The sequence below is a fragment of the Channa argus genome, chromosome 9 (genome assembly GCF_033026475.1).
Source record: "Channa argus isolate prfri chromosome 9, Channa argus male v1.0, whole genome shotgun sequence".
NCBI lineage: Eukaryota > Metazoa > Chordata > Actinopteri > Anabantiformes > Channidae > Channa > Channa argus.
Window position 1 is genome coordinate 16,804,105 of NC_090205.1, and position 20,779 is coordinate 16,824,883.

A 20,779-nucleotide genomic window follows, 5' to 3' on the forward strand; every position below is an offset into this window, starting at 1 on the left:
TATATATATATATATATACACACACACACACACACACACACACACACACACACACACACACAAACATTTTTATTTCTCTCTCATTTCACTTTTTTCTGCAACAGTCCTGTCTGTCATGTTAATATGATCAGCATTCTCAACCAGAACTCTACAGTACCTAATATGACACACACACACCTGTGCAGACACACACAGATTTTCAAAGATTTTAGGGAAAAACATTGTTATGTACTACTATAATAGTACATTTTAATAAATAGGCTTTCAATTTATATATCTTTGTATAACTAACAACTGTTTTTCCAGCACATGAAGATATACTTAGTAGCTTTTTTCAGAGTTTGACACCATATCACATGGCCTTCATCAGCAGATGGACTTTGCTCGGTTGTCATAGAGATGGATCTATGGGTGAAATCATAACAGATACTCAACTGTCTCCATAACAACTAAGAAAACTATTATTTTGTTCATCACTGTATATCCCATTAATCTTACACTTACACAAGTTAAAGGATGCTTTAAAATGTAAAAAGTACATTTACACACATACGTTTAGAATCTTTTCCAGATTTACACCAAGTCAAACAGGACAGCACAAGAATATAATGAAAATAAAAGCAAAAACGGCATGTAACATAAACATATAATTGATTTATGTTCACTGTCTAACACACCCCTTTTGCTGCTGTGCAGTTTATATAAACTTAAAAGTTATCTGCACATCAACAGGAACAGTCTTTTAGATATTTTGATAGTTTTATATACCAATTACTATATTCCCTTTACCTAAATCCCTTTACATTGTTCATTATTTTCAGATGGAGGTCTTTACTTGTATGAATTAACCCCTCCTACATATGATGTTTTTCGAACAGACTGCACAGAGGAAGATCCGGGAGATCATTCAGCAGGTCAAGCAGCAGGAACAGAAACACCAGCAGGGCGCCTCTGTGTCACCGCATCACTCCAAGTGACCAGCGGGGTGGCTTCAGTGGGCACCAGCCAATGAATGTAGCCCTCCCAAACAGACAGAGACCTACCCAGACAAAGGCCAAGGCCAAGGGCGACATGCAGGGCAGACCAGCAGCACCGGGATCAAAACCAAAGAACTTCACTAGGGGGGAAAGAACGACAGCCAAAGGCTGAGGGCATTGTGTGCACTGCCAGCCATGAAAGAGCAGAGAGACTGGGAGAAACCATACTGATAACATATAATTAATGAAGACCAAAAAAAAAAATCTATGAGAAAGGTGGAAATTGCAGAGAATTTTGGAACTGTTTTCCTCACGGTTTAAAAAAAGTAAACAGGAAATAGTACCCAGCATAACCTTATCTCTTTAGTTGGACTCACATAGGCCTAACAAATGGATTAAGCAACTGTATTAACATGAACGTATATTGTGATTGATATTTTGGGTTACAACAAGAGCAAGTGACACCTTCTCTCACAAGAGTTTGAGATATTCAGATTGCAAAATTAAATATCCTTAGCAGTATTAATTCAGAGTAGAAAATATATTGATATACATAGAGTTTGCACTGTTATTTTTCTATTGAAATGACAGTACGACTTGGTGTAGTTTATAATATTTTGCTTGTTCCAGAGATTGACTGGGCTGTGACAGCCACACAAAGCGGTTCCGCTTGTTTGTTCACACTTTAGGCCACTGAAATCAAAAAAGAAAACCCCTCTAAGTAAATAAGTTGAATGGTTCTGAGTCTTTGTAACAAGTCTGTGTGTGTGTGCCAACGCAAAAGATATCGCCCATTGAATTGTCGCTAAATCATATTCTGATTCATATCTGATGCTACACTTATTTGTTTTAATTTCTTTCTTTTCTGTGCATTTTTGCTTCACTTTCACATCACTCTCATCTGTCGTCATGATTTCTTTTAGGATTTAGTATTTGAATTTTAGGATAAAAGTATTTCTTGTCAAAACACTTTTTTTCGTAGCCTTTTAAAAGCATTGAACTGACTGCCACTTTCGCTCAACAAATGTTAAATGTAACGGAGAGACTGTTCTAACCAGTAAACTGGTATTACTCTCCTATACTGCACAGTAGTACACAGAGTACATCTGTTGTACATTCATGCTTGTTGTCCTGTTATACATAAAACAAAATCTGAACAATGTCTCTATAGACATTCTCTGTGATAATCATAACAACAGCAACAAAAAAATCGTCTTAAAAAAACTGGTGCATCTTCGCTTGTTACCAGGCGACCAGTTGTTTTTGAATGTGCACCACCACACGCTCGGCCTTAACAAGACGTCACAAGGGCCAACACACAGTGTGAACTGAGGGCCCAGAAGAAGGACGGGAGATTAAGGGAGGGTGGGGTAAGTGGGTGGGTGCAGACCTGTGGTGTGTGGAGTGGCAGTGAGGAAAGGTTTTGGGGTTAGAGGGAAGCGATGGGGTTTACAGGGGGCACTGTATGGCCTGTGGTACACACACACAACTGCAAATGTGACCGCAGCCGCGTTTTGGCTTTAACCCTGTCTTGTCCGGGAGCTTTCTAAAACGGCTTGACAGCTGTGAATGTACGATATGCAGCCTTTTTAGAAATATCACCCGTGCCGTGTCCGGCAGGTCAGGCCAGAGGCACAGACATGCAGAATGTCATTCTCACTCTTGATCTTTTCTTTGAACTTCACTCTTTCGCTGTTATTTTTTAGCGAGCTGGCCGACTGCTGTGCAAGCACAATGGACATGCAGAAGTGCATAGTGTTCCTTTGTGCTTTACTTTTGGAGACGGTGGAAGCTTGTTGCCTTATTTTGACACCTTTCTGCTTCATCTTCCAGACGCAAGGTTATTGCCAATATGCACAGCTTCATCTGTGTGTGTGTATGCGAGTGTGAATGTGTGTGTGTGTGTATATATATATATATATATATATATAGATATATATATAAAAAGAGAGAGTAATATTTATGAATCTATTTTTTCCTATTTTGTGATGAGAGCTATTGATAAGAAACAAAAAGAAAACAAGTCCTTTTCTTTTTTCCTCAGTGGGACACTGCCATATTATTTTGAAGGGAAGTGTTTATTTTCTTGAAAACTAGACTATGAATCATAATATAAATGAAAACCTGAAAATAGGAGAACAGTAAACGACCGTGCTAACTTTGGTCAGGATGTGAACAGTGCGCATGTCAGTATTGTGATCTACCTCAGGCTTCAGGGTACCTCAGTCCAATCTTTCATTTCCCCTTTTTCCACATTTTGTATGCCTTGTTAACTGATCATTTTGAGTGTTTTTAATTTTCTTTTTTAATGAAAACAAAAAAAGATCAAGAGAAAATGTCTATCAGTAATCTCTAATTTTTTCAGGTCCAGCCAACTAGTGAAACTTTGTAAACCGTAATCAACTCTGTTGGACTGTCTTTGCCTGGACGCCAAACAACCTCTTAATGATACATGTTAAAGGATTTCCAAGGTGATTTTTGTTAGAAAGGAATGAAGAGCAGGACCTAAGGGGTACATACTGTACCTGCCCGAAGTGGTTCCGTATGTGGATGTGTACTGATTTCACCATTAAAGAAATAAACAAACAAAAATAACTAAGAAAACATACAGATCAGTTGATAGAAACAGAAACTAACTAACTGTACCTCCTGTTTATCCCAACTGTACCTCCAGGTTTTTTGAGAAAAAAATGTATTCGCTTGTAAAAAAAAAAAAAAAAAGACTTTTATAGAAACCCAACCCAATTTTACCAGCTCTATTTGATAACAGCATACTCTTGGGTTGAGTTGAATACAAAGCTGCAAAAATACACTGATAGGACTCCTAAACACGGTGTAACACCATAGTATTCCGTGTAGAATGTAGAACAACTCTAGTCATTGAAATGTCACTGTGTACGACAAGATAACTGTAAATCTGTAAACATGTACAATAGAGTCACACATAAATGCATTGTTTTCTGTCTCTCTATAACACATACCAGTCTACACTTGCATTGTGAGAGATGGTGGGAGACATTTAGAGTGTCTCAGCTTCCCTCAAAATTGACCTCTAAATGGTTTTCTCATCAGCCTACCTATATATATATTTTTTGTCGTGCTGTGCATTTCAGAATTACCTCTCAGAATCCAACGCTGACTTCAGTTACTAAAACCAATGTAGGGCAAAAGAATGAAATAAATGAATGACATAGTGAAAGTTAGTGTTTGTCTATGGATTTTTTTTAACAATTGAGAGTAGAGTTTTATGTTTGGAGAGCCGACTTTGGTCATCAGATGAGGAGCATCATGTTTTTGTCCCAGTGAACACATTTTAGCAGTGCTAAAATAAAATATTAAGGTCTATCAAACTCACACAATGCCTGAGGCTGTTTCAGCAAGCCTCCCCATAGCCAGTACGGTACCTCATACTGATGACTACAGCTCACCAGACCTGATTAAAAAACCCTGACCTTACCCACATGGATGCAGTACGGTGTTCCTACTCAAACGCATGACTCCTGTGGTGGTCTGCTACACTGTAGTAATGCATGTCGAGGAGGAGACGGCTTTTCACAGTAGCACCGGAAATTGTAGGTTGTCAGTTATGGTTTGTTTGATTTTCAGGAGTAGCTTTTTTCCTAGAGCAGTTTTGAAGTTGACACTCTTTTCTTGCAATGCAGAGGACTCTTCAGACCTCTCTCTCTTGTGTTTTTGGCTCCTCTTTAAGTGCAGGTTTCCCTCTAGCTGGTTCGAATTCACTGTGGTGTTGTGAGCAGAGTATCCTTACTTCCAAGGATTCTTGTGTCTAGGTTTTGTGGGGTGTTACTAAGCATTAATATTCAGTACCAGAAAACCACAATTACACACATCACTAAGGGTGTACAGCATTGTTAGTCATATCACACAGTGGTTGGATAGTTTAGGCTTTATTTTGTTTTCTGTTGATCTGGTTTTCTCGTCATTTACACTGATTTAATAATGCAGTATGAGTAGGTGGGATTCTTTGCTTTAATATTCATTCCTGTTAGATCACTACCAATCATACTAGCTGTTAAAATGTGGTTGAAAACTATTCTAGATAGAATTTTAAACATATTTGGGGAACAGAATGGCAAAAAAATAAATAAATAAAATTAAGTATACATGACTGACAAGGGGGAAGGTTAACAGAGTATCCAGGTATGAAAATAAAAAGTTGATCAGATGTGTTCTGCCTCTGGGACTGAACAACAAAGAGGGCATTAGTAAACATCCAAAAAATGATGGACTAGCTGAGGAATGATTTAGGAAAGTCTGATCAGATGTATGCTTTTTTTTGTCCCATCTTGTTAAACACGAAGCATTGCATGAGACTGTTGTAGGCGATCCAGTATGTACCACACTTCATATAGCACTAGATTTTAGCAGTGGTTTCACGTGGATCTATTTCTTAACTGCATTTCACTATTTGGGAGATTCCTTTTGTTTCCTCAGTAAGCCACAACCCTCAAGTCCTACATTTACCATGGGCCAAAAGGCCCTAACACCTAAATTTAATCAGTGACGTGCGCTGGACAGACATATGATCTGTGTTTAATACATCTTGTGGATCCATGCCTCTCTGGTAACAGCCATGCTGTTGTTTTGAGTTGTGAGTGAACTGTATTGCTGAGCAACCTGGATCTGAGCAATAAAGAATTTGAAAGGAAAGTTCTGGAGCTCTTTTTTTGCTTCCATGTTGTTTTCAGTTGTGGATTAAAGGTGACATCTGAAATCTTATAATGTCATAGACACAGATACAACAAGGTTCTAAACTAAACTTTGTGCAGCACGGGCACTGCAGAACCAAAGTACTGTTCAAAAGACATATAAACAATAACTTTATATAAGAAACTTCTTCACACTGCACATTCATTATTTATATCATGAGATGGTAAAAAAGTACTTCAATCACAAAATGTATCCCACAATAAAATTCAACTGGTTACACAAATCAGCTGCTCAACATGAATTTCTTGTCTTCTGGAGACCAAATTCTGGTCTGTGGTACAATTAGAAAAAACATTCAGTTTAGAGTCCAATTATAGGTATAAAATGTACTATATACACTAAAATACTAAAAAACCCCACCGTAATTGTCAAACAAGAAAAATACAACTTCAAGTTGTACAGTATATTGTGCAAACATATTCAGTGATTCAATTACAAATAAAATCATTACACGAACCCAACAAAACAATCTTCTGAACCATCCAGTCAATGCTGGAGGTAAAAGTTTAAGTCTATGACTGCAGGCACTTTAAACACTAAAGCAGTACATACACTGTAACAGGAGTGCAACAATATCCTTATAAAGTACTTAAAAATCATTCCATCTCCATCTGATCACTGTACATTAATTTACATTTACTGTGTATGCTGTGCTCACATGTTGTGAAACGGAGGCACTGACACTTGACAACACAAAATACTCAGCTTCAAATTCCATTACCCCAGCTGAATGCTTCTCAAAGCTGCAGACTTATTCCATTTCAAGGTGGCTGCAAAGAAGTAAAGCACTCCAGATAAAGAGGCTGTCACACGTGTGTGTGCACAAAGCTTTTCTGAAGAGCCATCGCTTTAAATAGAGTCACTCTTTGAGGGCATTATGGTTTTTGGAAACAAATTAATTTCCAGAACAATCACTGGACTTTCTTATTAGTGATGACTCCATTCTGTGACTGGTCATTCAGTTTGAGACGCCTTTGACTGAAGTAGCGGATGAGAGAACCGGGCAGCAGAGCCATGCAGGCGATGGCCAGCAACTGCAACAGCCGCTCCCAAGAGAACAAGTCATCCAGCGACGACACGTCAGACAGCATGACACCCGTCTGAACACAGATGAAGTTGTACGGCAGGAGACCTATGGAAGCGGACAGGAAACATCATAATAAGGGTGAATGATTGTTTTGGAGTGGATATAATATGGCTTTCAAATAACTAAAGCTGCGATTACATTTTTTTTTTTTTACACTACAATAATAAGAGCATTGCTCCAACAGGCTTCTCATACAGAAATCTGCTCTACCCCACCTCCAGATGAAGTGAGTGAGAGTGGATGAAGACACAAACAAGTTCAAATTCAGTGCCGCTGATTGTAGTAATAGAGGCTTGGTTGAAGCAAACCCAGAAGTTGATGAAAACACTTAATTTTATTTATTTAATTTTCAAAGTAAACTTTCCATGTTCTGTATAACATTCCTGTTGGCATAAGAGAGGGGCTACACCGTTTATGTGGAACCTTGATGACATATTTGCATGTTATTGTTGGTTGGTATTTTCAGTGTGCAGGAAAGAGGGGAGATTGGGGAGTACAGTTGGAGAGAGGCAGAGACGGAAATGCAGAGTTGGTAGAAACAAAATTGTAATGGACACCAAGCTAAGAACAGAATGGTTGAATGAATATGTTTGTCTAGGTGATTTCTTTCAACTGTATGTGTCCGTGTGTTGCACGGCCAACATAAAAGAGTAGTCAAATTAATATTCTATGCAATGCTGGTTTTATTAATCATTTATAGCTTGCTTGCACTGAATAACACAGAAGAGGAGAAACTTTTGAAGAACAAAACAAAACATTTTCTAAATCGCAATCCCAAAGTTGCTCTAAAAAAGTATTTTTTTAAATTGCAATTTAATTATTTTTGTATATTGTTCAGTGCTACTTCATATATAAGCTTTAGTATTATTGTCTGTCTTTATTGTTGTTCATTGTTTAGGCCTACTGAGTACCTTGTGTACAGTATGGTGAACATGGGGAAAGCACCATTCAGGCTTACCAATGAAGACTGAGCAGAAGAAGAAAGTGATGGGGATGTTTACAATCGGAGCAGACATGTTCAGAAACCAGTTGGGAGTCATGGGAAAGAATCTCAGGAAGAGCAGAAAGAAGAACAGACAATCCTGGTTTTCTTCAATCTGATAATAAGAAAACAGATGTTAAACAACTTGTAGTAACCACGACAATATACTTTGTAGTTTATCAGCAGAAAAATAACAAGATTAATTTGATCTTGTTAGGGTTCGAGAAAACCTTTATCCATTTTGGGGAATGACACAAATCTAAAACACTTACAGGCACTGCCCAAATATCAGGCGTTGAAGAAAAGCTTACCTAACTCAATAAAAGGTGTTTTCTTCAGACTAAGACTCAGTGTTAGTTAACATGTCATGTAAAATTAATTTCCATGTGACAGATTGCACAGTATAATGATACAAGAAAGATAATACCCTACTGGTAAAAACTGTGCTAAACTACATTTTTTAAGGATCAGCACTTGTGCAGTGTTTTGGGCTGAGCAGTTTTTCCTGAGCTATGCTGAAGTGCTGCAGTGGAGCTCTGTGTGTGTGTCTGTGTCTGTGTCTGTGTCTGTGTGTGTGTGTAGCACTGTTTCTACTACCTGTCTGGAGGAATAGTGGGCCTAACAGTCATCTATACACTAACTGTCAGCAGGCAGCTCTCATGGTGTATAAGAGACATGGCTGCAAATACAAGGGTTCTTCCCAATCATACAGGGCTTGTAGAAAAAGCAGATTCCAAAAACGAAACGCAGCATTATTTTGCTTATGCAGCTGACAGACAGGGCCAGATGACGGACTATATAAACAAACTATATTAACTGTAAGTTTCTCACTTTATGGTGTTAAAGCTCAAAGTAGGATTAATCTGCAAACTACATTGATGTATTATTGTAAAATGACAAAAACTCCATGGTGAAGGTCTGCGCTCTTCTAAGTGCATTTTCTAGTTTTCTATGAGGATTTTCAAAATTCACAATTTCCTTTGTTGAGTTCCATGTTCTTTCATCTATTATTCGGTTACTTTTCCTGATGATTTAGGTTGATCCTGGAGTATCAATTAATTACCCAGATATCATAACACCAACTGATAGTTGTGGGTGTTGAAGGGCACTTTGTTTTAGTGGCGCTGTCTCTACGCCCTGTTATAATGCAATGTTTTGTGCAGTGTTGTGTCATAGCAATTTGTGATTTGAGAATGTTGAAATGTACGGGCCACTGAGGTGAACCTGGGATCAATAATGATATAGATGTCGGATCATGTCAGACTTTAAAAAACATCTTTGTTTGGACTTTGGTAAAACACTGATGATAGCTGACACATTGGGTTTGTTACAGTTTTTGCACACTATGTGCATTGTGTGTAAGTAAAGTACAGACATGTAAGCCTCAGTGAGACAATATGAGCAGATCTTTTTCTCTCTATGTAAAAGACATTCACAACTAGAAGAAACATAATTAAAAAAAAGTTTACAAGATTTTAGGTCAAATATAATCCTGCTGTGTGTGCTGCCATGCATGAGTTTGCTGAATACGGTGTCACAGAAGTACCTTCCTCTGCAGCATAGAGACTTTCTCGGGAAAGAGGTTCATAATGTATTGTTTTCCGAAGGCCTGGGACAAGAGGTAGCACATGGTGGAACCCACAGTGGTGAGCACACAGGCTAGCAGCAGTCCTTGATATGGTCCAAATATGGCTCCAGCAAGAATGTTCTGCAATGAAAAGTGCAAAGGCCTGCAGTAGTAGACATCATCAATTTGTGTATAAAGGTCAATTGACAGATCTACAGTATCTATCTCTGTGAAAAGAGAGAACTACTTTGTGGTGTAGCAATGGTTTCAAGTAAAAGACACACTGTGGAAGCTACTTTCACCTAAATGTGGTGTGCGGTTTTGGCCTTTCACTTCACACTCAGTTGTGCAAAAGTATTACTGTTGTGTAACTGAGGCAGGGAAATCAATGGTAACCAGTTCAACAGTCCAGCATAGCTGATGCAGAAAGACTGTGGTGCAGTAGGTAGGGCAGTCGTCCATCAATCCCACGGTTGTTAGTTCGATCTTCGGCTTTTCCGGTCACATGTCAAAGTGTCCTTGAGCAAGACACTGAACCACGACTTATTTTCTCCCGGTGAGTGTTGGCCAGCTGCATAGCAATTCCCCCCCATCAGTGTGTGAGTGTGTGTCTGATTGTCAGTGTGAATGGGTGAATGAGAAACATCGAAAGTGCTATATAAGTATTGACAACTTACCAGTCACTAATCTAATATCTCTTTGTTGTTTACATGATCTATTTTTATCCTCAGCATGTCTTCTAAGAAAAGGCTGAAGCTGCACACATGTAGGTCAAGTGCCTCTTTTATTTTCCCTGTACATCTTGCATGCAAACCTATTTCTGTTACACCTAACATGAAGGTTTCTGCCAAATTTCAATCCATGAGTCATATTCCCCTATCCTTCATGTGTGAACATGCAAAATGTTGGGAATAATAATAGTCTATGAAGATAAAAATAAACAGTTTTATTCGTGTTATAACAAATCCAACATGAGACAGGTATAAACCCAGTTTTTTTTTCAATTTCTTCAAATATGTTCTTATCTAGCATCGGTACAAAGAACATCAGAGACTATTTTTACCTTACCAGGAATGAGGATCCAGGAATGGCAAAGGATTGCTTGTACAGATATGCACTACAGAAGAGTAGCAGCACATATCCAGTGTGCTCAGTCTTGTAAAACTGCAGCAGCTCAGCCAGTTCCCTCAGCTCCTCCAGGTCTGAAGGGAACTTCAATCTGCAGAATTATCAACACTGAAGTTACCCACATCATCTACTGACTGTCATATGCACATTGGATTGGCAATATAGAAAAATATGTTTATGTTACCACTGGAAATGTGACTTGCACTGTAAATTTAAAGAATAATGTGACAAAAGGATTTGAATTTCCTCCATATCTGTTTAGGTCTCATAGATCGAGGTAAAATCATAGGTGGATTAGGCTACTACCAAATGAATCAAATGTGATCTAAAAAAATATTAATTAATTTCATTTTTAGATTTTGGCTTTATGTTGCATTGGGCATTCTTACTATTTTATTGACTTACATTTTCAGCAACTTAACTTTGAACATAATGGCAGATTAAACTATAATATATTGTTAGTCTCAGTCCTTTTCTATTTAACATAGACAACATAGCACATGTTGCTTATATGTAATTCAGGTGAGTATAACAATTACTTAAGATTCATAAAAATATATATCACTTTTTTGTTGAGTATTAATTTACTTCAGGTATTAAGAGTAAAGTGGCATTCAACATTTCATAATCAAGAAATCCGAAATGCTAATATTTACATGTTTTAACAAATCAGTGTAAAAGTTCTTTAGAACCATAATATATATTAACATCACTATTATTATTGTCCAGATAGTTACTGGTATTTCTGGCTGTAGTAGATAAGTGTGTGTAAGCTCCCGTTGGCTAGCTAGTGACAGTTAAGTTAAAGCAGTGCATTAAATACCGTCAATATTGAAATATATCTGTGACTAACGTACTAACGTGGGGGATAAGGACGTACTTTCTCTGGCTAACGCTAACAGCTAGTGGCGGTCACCTGCTGTGTTCTTCGGAGCTGTCAGGGGGCTGCTCGGACCCTGCTGTCTCCACATGTTCGGTCTCAGCGGTGGGATGAGGACGTCGTCGCGGCGCCGCAGGAAGGTACAGGGACAGCGAATACAGGTACAGAGTGGCTATAGCAACTACAGCGATTAATCCAACAACTGAGCGCATATTCCTGACTTTATTAACCAGCAACCAGCAACCTGCTTTCACCCCCTGTTATCGGAAAGCAACGGAAATCACAAACACCCAACCTCTGCAACGACGTCACATATCCGTGCCAACACACCCGGATGTAAAAGTTCGCGTTATAATTACAAATGTTTTATTAAGATTAAACAATATATTTGATCAAACACTATATTTTTGTATGTATTTTAATACATGTAAACAGGAGAAATAAAATATTTGGTAAAATAAATATAGCCAATGGTGATTTCCGGTCAACTCCACACCGGGTGGGGACCATGCTCCCGGTCACCGTCACCTAAAAAATAAACACAGAAGAAGAAAGTAAGTCTGAAGTGCATGCACAGCTACAGTACGTTATGGAGAGAAAGTGTGACAAAGGTGCTGTTATCCTGCCAGCAGGAGCGTAGTTACAAAGTTCAGTCTGCAGACGAGAAAGGAGTGCGAAAACTTGCAGTGTTCATCGACACCATGGCTCAATATAGTCGCATTTCGGGGTCCGTGGGATTGATTACTCTCAGTAATCCGCCTGTTAATGCCCTCAGGTGAGCTGAAGTCCCAAACAAAGTTGCTTTAAATCACTTAAATTCATGCAACTTCGTCTGTTGTGGACTATGTGTTGACAAATTAGAGGCGCAGCAGTTAGTGCACAAAGAAAGGGTTTGTTAGATTAAAAAGTTTTCAAATGTTGATAATTCCATTTAACGTTACCCAACAAAGACATTTGTAGACTCCTTTTTAGATCAGTTTTACTCAAAATTTATCTGACAGCTACTTAGCACCAGACAACCAGATACAATATTGCAGTACATTACAGATTTATATAATCTGTGATGACCAAAAAAATATGGTGCATGGTTAAAGATTATCTATATTATGCTGTACTGTGTTTTTATTATAATATGCATTATATATATTATATCTATGTGATGTTTGTAGTTCAAATGAAATCAGCCTTTAGCTGCCACAATTTTATTTCGCTTATGGAAATGTGTCAGCACTATCTAATATTTATGTAGAAGATATGCTGCTGCATAGAAAGTCATTTATTTTTATTTTTACTTTATTTTATACAGTGCAGCAGTGAGGCAGGGAATTGTTGACACTGTGGAGAAGGCACTGGGGGACCCACAGGTGAAATCAGTGGTTATCTGTGGCCAGGATGGAATATTCTGTGGGGGTAGGAATTTTATTTCTTTTTAATTTCCCGTAACTTCAAAACCATGACACAAATCCAAATACATAGCTTTGTTTATTGCTGGTTTCAGATATGAACTGTTTACATTTTCTTTCAAAAGAAAATGCATAACTCAAAGATCTATTTGCAAATGATAGGTGCATTTGATCTCAGATCCCTTATTTGCCCTTGATGTTTTCATCTTAGTGATGTTTTTTTTTGTGGGGAATTATTCTTATGTGTACAATAATGCTCGATAGAGAATCCTTTAATTCTCTGAAGAACATAGCAATTTCTATCATACTTTGAAAATTCTATGGATTTCTTTCATGCCGGAAGCAGTTATCGAGGGAGAAAGAAGATAAACAATAGAGGATATTAATTCCTGTACTTCACGTGAATTGGGACATCATAAATTTGATGGAGCCAAATCCCTTGATGACAAAATTAAAAGTAAATAATTACACAATAGTTTAAGCTCTAATCAGCTGTATGTGGTTTTTAAAACCAAAACTAAGCATGTTGTGTAATTTCCTTTTTAACGACAATCATCCAGAAAGAGGTGAAAACAGATGCACCTTGTATTAGAGATGGTCGTCTCTGTCTTTACATTAAAATCTCTTTGATAATATAATTCGTTTTATCCACATAACAGGAGCAGACATCAAGGAGTTTGGGAAAAACATGTCTGGGCCTCCACTGATACCGATGATCCACACCATTGAGTGTGCAACCAAACCAATGGTGGCAGCTATAGAAGGGAGCGCTTTAGGCGGAGGTCTTGAGTTGGCACTTGGCTGTCATTATCGAATCGCACACTCCAAAGTTAGTCCATGCTTCAGATCTCATTCTCTGTCAAAATTTAAGCTGTAAAGTTGAGCTGCAGGAATCTTTGACTAACAGTGTGGAGAGTATCTCTCCAATGAATTATTGAATTGCCATGTTTGCACAATCTTTGAGATCAGTTTTTTGAATTTCCAGAGGTTAAATAAAGCCAGTCACAATCTTGAGATTGTGTTTATTTTTAGGTCATAAAATGATCTTGCCAGTGAATGTCACAGAATCTCACACTTCAGTCCCTTCATCACTGAGTGTGTTTACGTGACTGATTGTGACTTTGTGTCATTCCAGGCCAGACTGGGGCTTCCAGAGGTTACGCTGGGTCTGCTGCCAGCTGCAGGGGGATCCCAGCGTCTGCCAAGACTTATTGGGGTCCCAGCTGCCTTAGACCTCATCACCACAGGTGACAAACACAAATTATATTTACTGGCTATGATAAAGTTACAGTATGATCAGTTTAAACAGTTTTTAAAGTAGCCTACTGAACACTACTAAAAAATATCACTAAACACAGAAGTCTGTCCACCTGTGTGGGTTTTTTTTTTCTTTTTTTTAGGTGTATTTTACTAAAATTAACATACAAATACTTATGCACACTATAGTTTGGAAAGTAAATTATTAACGTCGCCTTGGCAGACTAATTGATAAGCTTTGTGGCCACTGTGCATCTTGCATTACCAAGAGATTGGTAGTTTAGTATTATGACCAGCAGATGTCACTATGTATTTAATTTTATAATGCCAGTGAAGCCTCTTGTCTATAAAGGTCTTAACACGTCACTTGATTCTTATTTAATAGAAGAACATGAAATATTGTCCCTGATGTCTTTTCTGTCTCCCACAGGCCGCCATGTGACTGCTGCTGAAGCACTGCAACTTGGAATAGTGGATCAGGTTACTGATCACGCAACTGTGGATGCAGCTGTGAAGTTTGCCCTAAGTGTGGCTGGTGAGATTCACAAATAAAAACCTTAGCACACCTTTATAAACTCCAGTCCCTTTTCACAGCTTTAAAAATTAACTGACTGGAAGCAACGATTACTCAAAATAACTGCTCCTAGAGCAGTTATTTTACTGTTACTGCTCCTAGAGCAGTTATTTTGGGCAAGTCCTACATCAAGAAGTATCAACATGTAGGTTGTGGAAGTCAAAGGAAACAGCAAACACAGCAGGCAGATCCTCCACCACAGAAGATATAAATGTTTTATGGCTCTGTCAAATGTGCTCTGACGTCTTCACAGCTTTTGCTTTATTATTCAGAAGGGCAAAAGGGGACAAACATTTGCTATAATATTAATTATGGATCCTTGCCCATCATTTAGGAGGATGAGACTTGCCCCACACTTGATAAAAAGACTCATTTACACACCAAATGGATGGCTAGTGTGCCCTGTTTCTGCAGTTTACGAGGAATCACTTTTTAGTCTTTGTGAAGGATTCAGATTTGCTAAGTGGTAGGTCTCACAGGCAACTCTAGAAGGCTCAACTTAAAAGCTAAAGTAACATATAATATTTATTCTTTTCTGACACTTTTTTGACAGAATTTGTTTCCCCACTGCTCCTCTTTTGCAGAGGATGACCTTATTTTTCATAACAATTTAACAAATGCCATATTTATATACATTTTATTTCAAATTTCAAGTAGTAGTTTGACTTTAGGATAAATGATATAATAATGGAGGTGGGTAGGAAAAAAATGATAACACTTATGTCTGCCTTTTTAATGTGAAACTAAAGACTGCAGCCATTGTGCTCTCTGTCTCTTTCCAAGGGGTAAAATACACTATATTGCCAAAAGTATTCGCTCACCTGCCTTTAGACCCATATGAATTTTAGTCACATCCCATTCTTAATCCATAGGGTTTAATATGACGTTGGCCTACCCTTTGCAGCTATAACCGCTTCAACTCTTCTGGGAAGTCTTTCCACAAAGTTTAGGAGTGTGTTTATGAAATACATGATACACAGTGCTCGCAGTGTTTGCTTTAATTCATCCCAAAGGTGTTCTATGGGGTTGAGGTCAGGACTCTGTGCAGGCCAGTCAAGTTCTTCCACACCAAACTCACTCATCCATGTCTTTATGGACCTTGCTTTGTGCACCTGAATTCATTTATGTGAAAAGGTGAGTGAATACTTTTGGCAATATAATGTATGGTATACTGGTACCTCTAAAGCTCACAAATATTGTGTAATATTTTTTTTTAATTAACCCCAACAAAAAACTGTTATTACATCTTGGTGCCATAGTATCATAATTGTGTTTAGTATACAGTAGGCCGAGCCATATTGTATCTTTCTTACATTGCTATAAATTCTGTCCATAGTGAAAACTTGTTATATAGTGACATTGGAGTTTGTGTGTACACATTGTATTGTGGGTATCTCACATGAGCTTATAAACTTGTACAGTAATAATTATCAATATCTACTGATATAAAAAGAATGTTCTTATTAACTAAGTCTTAGAAAGAGAATGAGCATATTCCTTAGAATGTCAAACTAATCCTTCTCAAAGAATTCTCAGTCTCCTTTGGTATTGTGAACCAGTAGGTACAACACCCACTCTTGTGTGTGTAGTATCTGTGTAAACATTGTCAGAGTTCATAAAGATTGTATCAGAGCCGATCAGTATTCTGCAGGAAATTAACATGAGATTATGTTTTTATAACTATAGGTAGGGAATTACTTGCTCGGAGTTGTTATCTTCAGCTGTTTGCTGACAGCTTACTTGGCAATGACTGTTAATTTCTGAGACATTTAGGTGGGTATTAAAGGTTTTAATTTGGGCCTTTTTAGCAAACAATTTCTGTACATCTGTAGAAAATGTCAACAGCACACATCTAGGATTGCATGTAAAGCAACATTTTACAATCAAAAGATGACTGCAGTATTATGCTTTTTAGAAATGTTTTTTTTCCTCATACAATACTGTCAAGATGGCTTTGAGTGGGTGTGAAAAAGTGAGTGTTGTTAGTAAAGCTGAGGCTTAAAGAGTGAGTCAGAGAAGCCAAAGGCATACAAGATGGGAGATTCGCAGAGATAGCCAAAATCTGTGGATTTTAACTGATACTCCGCTCTTGGGTTGATAAGCAATAGTGTTATATGGGGACAGCAAATATGTGTCTAAATTTACAAACTAAGTGTCAGTGACATTGAGATGCACGACTGTTGAATCAACCAGCACAGAATACATTTACCATTTCACGTCCAGAGTTGCAAACATACAACACTACAGCATGCACATGGGTATACATTTATGCAAACAGCAGTTTGTGCTCGAAAACTGATGCACATGTGGACTCAGGCACACACACACTGTCCGCTGACGAGATTAACTTTTTTTTTTTAGCCCAGTAGTTGCAGCATCTGCCCGCTACATCTGTCAGGACAGCCAGGCTTCCTACTTGCTACACAACAAATCCACAGCTCAACCATTTACAGATTAACTGCTGCAATAATGCCCTCCTAAAGTACATTGGAATCACATTGCACACGGCATCTCATTGACATTTAATTCTAGAGAGTCTGCATTTACTGACCCCAAATTACCTTCAGGTTTCATTCTTCAGCCCTGATTTATTGATACAGACTTCACTCTCTCAGACAAAATTGTTTGTTATTGATCTAAGTGGGTACTCTAAATTAGATAGGGCTTCTGTTCCTTTAAGCTTTGCCATGGTGTCCCAGTTTCTGGCCCAGAGCCCACAGCTGAGTGTAATTCAGTGGAGCCGAGAAGGATTCTGACTACTGTCTCGTGTAATCATGTCAGAGTAGGCGGGAATAGGAATTAAGATGCTTTTAACAAGGCTTTTAGGAAAGTGGCTATCTTCTTCATTCTTATTGTTCCCAGGCTTAAATCTCCACTGACAGGAAGTCTTAGGTTGTAAAGTTTTTAGACTGTAATATTAAGTCTTCTCATGTAGTCTCACCTGGAAAATTGCTCTTCTATTGTACAGCTTTACACATCCTGAGAATCACAAAAATTCAATTTCCCCCTTTGCTCTCAGTGCTGAAAATTTACAAACTATTTTGTCCGGAACCAAATTGTTGCTTTTCATTTAGTTTCAGATCAGTCTTATTCAAGGTGAAGTGTAACAGTGCACTGGCAGAGTCCCTTAGATAATCTTGGAAATGGTCTGTCAAATCACTCTGCTCTTAGAAGCTGTGAAGTGATTGAGCGGATGAGTGTGCCTGAAAAAGCCATTATCGCCAGAGTGCTGGTTGACAATTTGTAAAAAGTATTGTTTTTAAAAAGCAACAACAATGGAAATGCTTGAAAAATAAAAGTATGTAGGCATACAGATATGTACATTTAAACTCTTAACTGGCACCAAAAGTTATTGAGCTCCACATCACTTTTGACTGAACTCACTTTTCTACCATTTCTATTTCAGGAAAACCACTGGATACCCGTCGTATAAGCACCTATCCGTGTCCGCACGTGTCTGATGTGGATGCTCTGTGTGAGAACGTGATGCAGAAGGTGAGAAAAAGTGCCCACGGCGCCATAGCACCAATTGCGTGTGTCCAGGCAGTGAGGGCAGCTGCCACTCTGCCCTACACTCAAGGAATGGAGCGGGAGAAAGAGCTGATGGCCACTCTCTACACTTCAGGCCAAGCTCGCGCTCTGCAGTACAGTTTCTTTGCTCAGAGAGCCGTCAGCAAGTGGAGGATACCCAGTGGAGCCCGCTGGGACACAAGCACGCCCAGGCCTCTACATAAAGTAGCTGTCATTGGTAAGCGCTTCGGGATTTTAATTTCCATTATTATTCTGAGGTTTCAATAAACAGAAGCACATTTACTCAGCAAGCTATGTATGTGGCATTTCCATATTTATGTTGTCCATAGAAACTAAAGCCTCATTTACAGTTCACTGGAGTTTAAATAGATGAACTGTCTCTCTTCCCTGCAGGCAGAATGGGATGTATGCCAATCTGGATATGTGACGCTCAGCAGCTTGTGCATTAAAATTGCAAGCTTTAGGAAAACCTTATGTTGCAAGACAACATTTTTTACAGTCTAAGAATAGTGTATACGCCCAAAAAGAGAGTACTATGATTCTCCTTTATACTTACATTTTTATGAAGCAATGTTTCTGTTGTGACCATGTGAATTTTGTCCCTTAAGGTCTTGGTACCATGGGGAGAGGCATAACAGTGGCCCTGGCACAGGCGGGGTTGCCTGTGATTACTGTGGAGACCCACGAGAAACAGTTGATGGAGGCGAAGAGAGCAGTGTCAGACATGTTGAATCGAGGAGCTAAGAGACGTGGGGTGGCTCCCCCACTTGATAAGATCAGTTACAGCTGTAACCTCCAGGATTTAGCAGATGTTGACCTAGTCATTGAAGCAGTGTTTGAAGACATGACTCTAAAGAAGAAGGTCTTCCGGCAGCTGTCGGCTGTGTGTAAACCAGGCACTCTCTTGTGCACCAACACCTCAGGACTAGATGTAGACCAACTGGCATCTCAAAGCCGCAACCCAGAGCTGGTTGTCGGGATGCACTTCTTTGCCCCAGCCCATGTCATGAAGCTGTTGGAGGTTGTGTATGGACCACAGTCCTCTCCTCAAGCCGTGGCCACAGCCATGCAACTGGGAAAGAAAATGGGGAAAGTCAGTGTGGCTGTTGGAAACTGCCGGGGCTTTGTGGGAAACCGCATGCTGAAGTTGTACACTGAGCAAGCTTCTTTCCTGTTGGAAGAGGGAGCCACGCCTGACTTAGTAGATCAAGCAATTGAGGAATTTGGGTTTCCCATGGGTGTGTTCAAAGTGTCTGACCTCTCTGGGCTTGACGTGGGCTGGAGGATCAGGAAAGAAGAAAAGCTAGCAGGGCTTAGTGTGGCCTCAGGACAGTCAACTAGAATCCGAGAAGGCCGCAGGTACAGCCCCCTGGCAGACTTGCTCTGTGAGCAAGGACGGTTTGGTCAGAAAACAGGCCGGGGATGGTACCAGTATGACAAACCTGGCGGTCGGGTGGCCCGCTCAGATCCTTGGCTTCACCACTTTCTGGAAGAGTACAGAGCTCAGCATGGCCTGGTGGCACGCCACATAGATCACCAGGAGGTCTTAGAACGCTGCCTCTATGCAATGATCAATGAGGGCTTCCGCATCCTGGAGGATGGCATAGCTGCAGGTCCTGAAGACATAGACGTCATCTATGTGTTTGGCTACGGCTGGCCGAGGCACCGCGGAGGCCCCATGTTCTACTCAGGCATGGTGGGGCTGGAGAAGGTCCTGGAGAGGCTGGAGCACTACTACCAGGCCCATCCTGATGTGCCCCACCTGCAGCCCTGCCGCCTGCTTAGAAGGCTGGTGGCCAGAGGGAGCCCACCGGTTCACAAGTGGAGGGAAGTCATCAAGAATCTCCACAGCCAGCTTTGAATCTCAAGCATTTGCAGCCACCTTTGAATGTCACAAATTTAAGCTTTAATAACTTGATACTATACTGTGATAAACATGATTTGAACTAATAATCATAATTGGTTTCTTACATTTGGCTGTGGTTGATAATATAGCCAGCTTTCGATGATTATTATTATCTCTGAGCTAATAGTTTTATGATCGCATGCTGATTTATATCATCAAAATCCCATCATATAAAAGCTTTTAGCTTTTTGTTGATTATAGTTATTTAATATCTACTCTTACTCTAATTTTAAGTAACTGATTTCATATGAAAATCAGAACAAAATGCTGTAAAAAAAAATTTCTTATCTATATAAATACAATTTGGCATTTTTCCTAATTATCTTTTTTATTACATCAATAAAGAGATATATACTTGCTATTTTATTAGGGTTTTAGGGTTTTTACTCTCCTATTCATGTCAAGCTACTCCGTTGCATACAGTATTGTGGTTAAGTATTGCTTAGCTTTTTTCAAGGAATTGCTAGGTTTCACTGCATTAGTTTCATCAGGAAAGCCTTTATTTCTAAAGGAGAAAAGTCTAAATGCTCTACTGCTGATGTGTGTCTGAGGATCCTGTCTTTTGCTGACTAAGCTGAAACGCTGACAGCACAGCTGAGACACAACTCAAGTGCTTTCATATAAATCAATGGCTCTTTCCCAAGTGAATCACGGGCCAAGCAAAGGCTGAGCAGATGTTTGCGCTGCCACCTAGCGGTTGAAGACTCCACGCTGGGTTAGACTTACATTACATTTTTATTACATTGATTTTGCCTT

The 20,779-nt window shown here is 39.1% G+C and overlaps 3 protein-coding genes across 8 annotated transcripts in view; 2 read left to right on the forward strand and 1 right to left on the reverse strand.

The window, feature by feature from the left end:
* The window catches only part of igf2bp2a (insulin-like growth factor 2 mRNA binding protein 2a), a 46,154-nt gene extending 41,974 nt beyond the window's left edge, over positions 1 to 4,180 (forward strand). For all 5 annotated transcript variants that reach the window (XM_067516286.1, XM_067516287.1, XM_067516290.1 and 2 more), the window contains one exon: positions 879 to 4,180. In XM_067516286.1, the coding sequence (XP_067372387.1) occupies positions 879 to 977 (99 nt within the window). In that variant the 3' untranslated portion in view covers positions 978 to 4,180. The remainder of the gene's footprint in view (positions 1 to 878) is intronic.
* Positions 4,181 to 5,805: 1,625 nt separating this feature from the next.
* Positions 5,806 to 11,687, reverse strand: tmem41aa (transmembrane protein 41aa). Its single transcript, XM_067516298.1, has 5 exons — positions 11,389 to 11,687; positions 10,413 to 10,563; positions 9,324 to 9,485; positions 7,754 to 7,892; positions 5,806 to 6,840 (listed from the first exon to the last, which is right to left on the reverse strand). Exons 1-5 carry the CDS (start codon positions 11,562 to 11,564, stop codon positions 6,620 to 6,622), a joined length of 849 nt encoding a protein of 282 aa, XP_067372399.1. The 5' UTR covers positions 11,565 to 11,687; the 3' UTR covers positions 5,806 to 6,619.
* A 124-nt stretch (positions 11,688 to 11,811) lies between these two features.
* On the forward strand, positions 11,812 to 20,389 carry ehhadh (enoyl-CoA, hydratase/3-hydroxyacyl CoA dehydrogenase). Of its 2 annotated transcripts, XM_067516284.1 has the most exons (7): positions 11,812 to 12,127; positions 12,659 to 12,762; positions 13,415 to 13,584; positions 13,891 to 14,002; positions 14,443 to 14,547; positions 17,993 to 18,334; positions 18,726 to 20,389. In XM_067516284.1, the coding sequence occupies exons 1-7, from the start codon at positions 11,922 to 11,924 to the stop codon at positions 19,976 to 19,978; spliced, it is 2,292 nt and encodes a 763-aa protein (XP_067372385.1). In that variant the 5' UTR covers positions 11,812 to 11,921; the 3' UTR covers positions 19,979 to 20,389. The 2 variants fall into 2 exon arrangements, with proteins under 2 accessions (XP_067372385.1, XP_067372386.1); XM_067516285.1 differs by lacking the exon at positions 12,659 to 12,762 and having other exon boundaries at positions 11,998 to 12,127.
* The last annotated feature ends 390 nt before the right edge of the window (positions 20,390 to 20,779 follow it).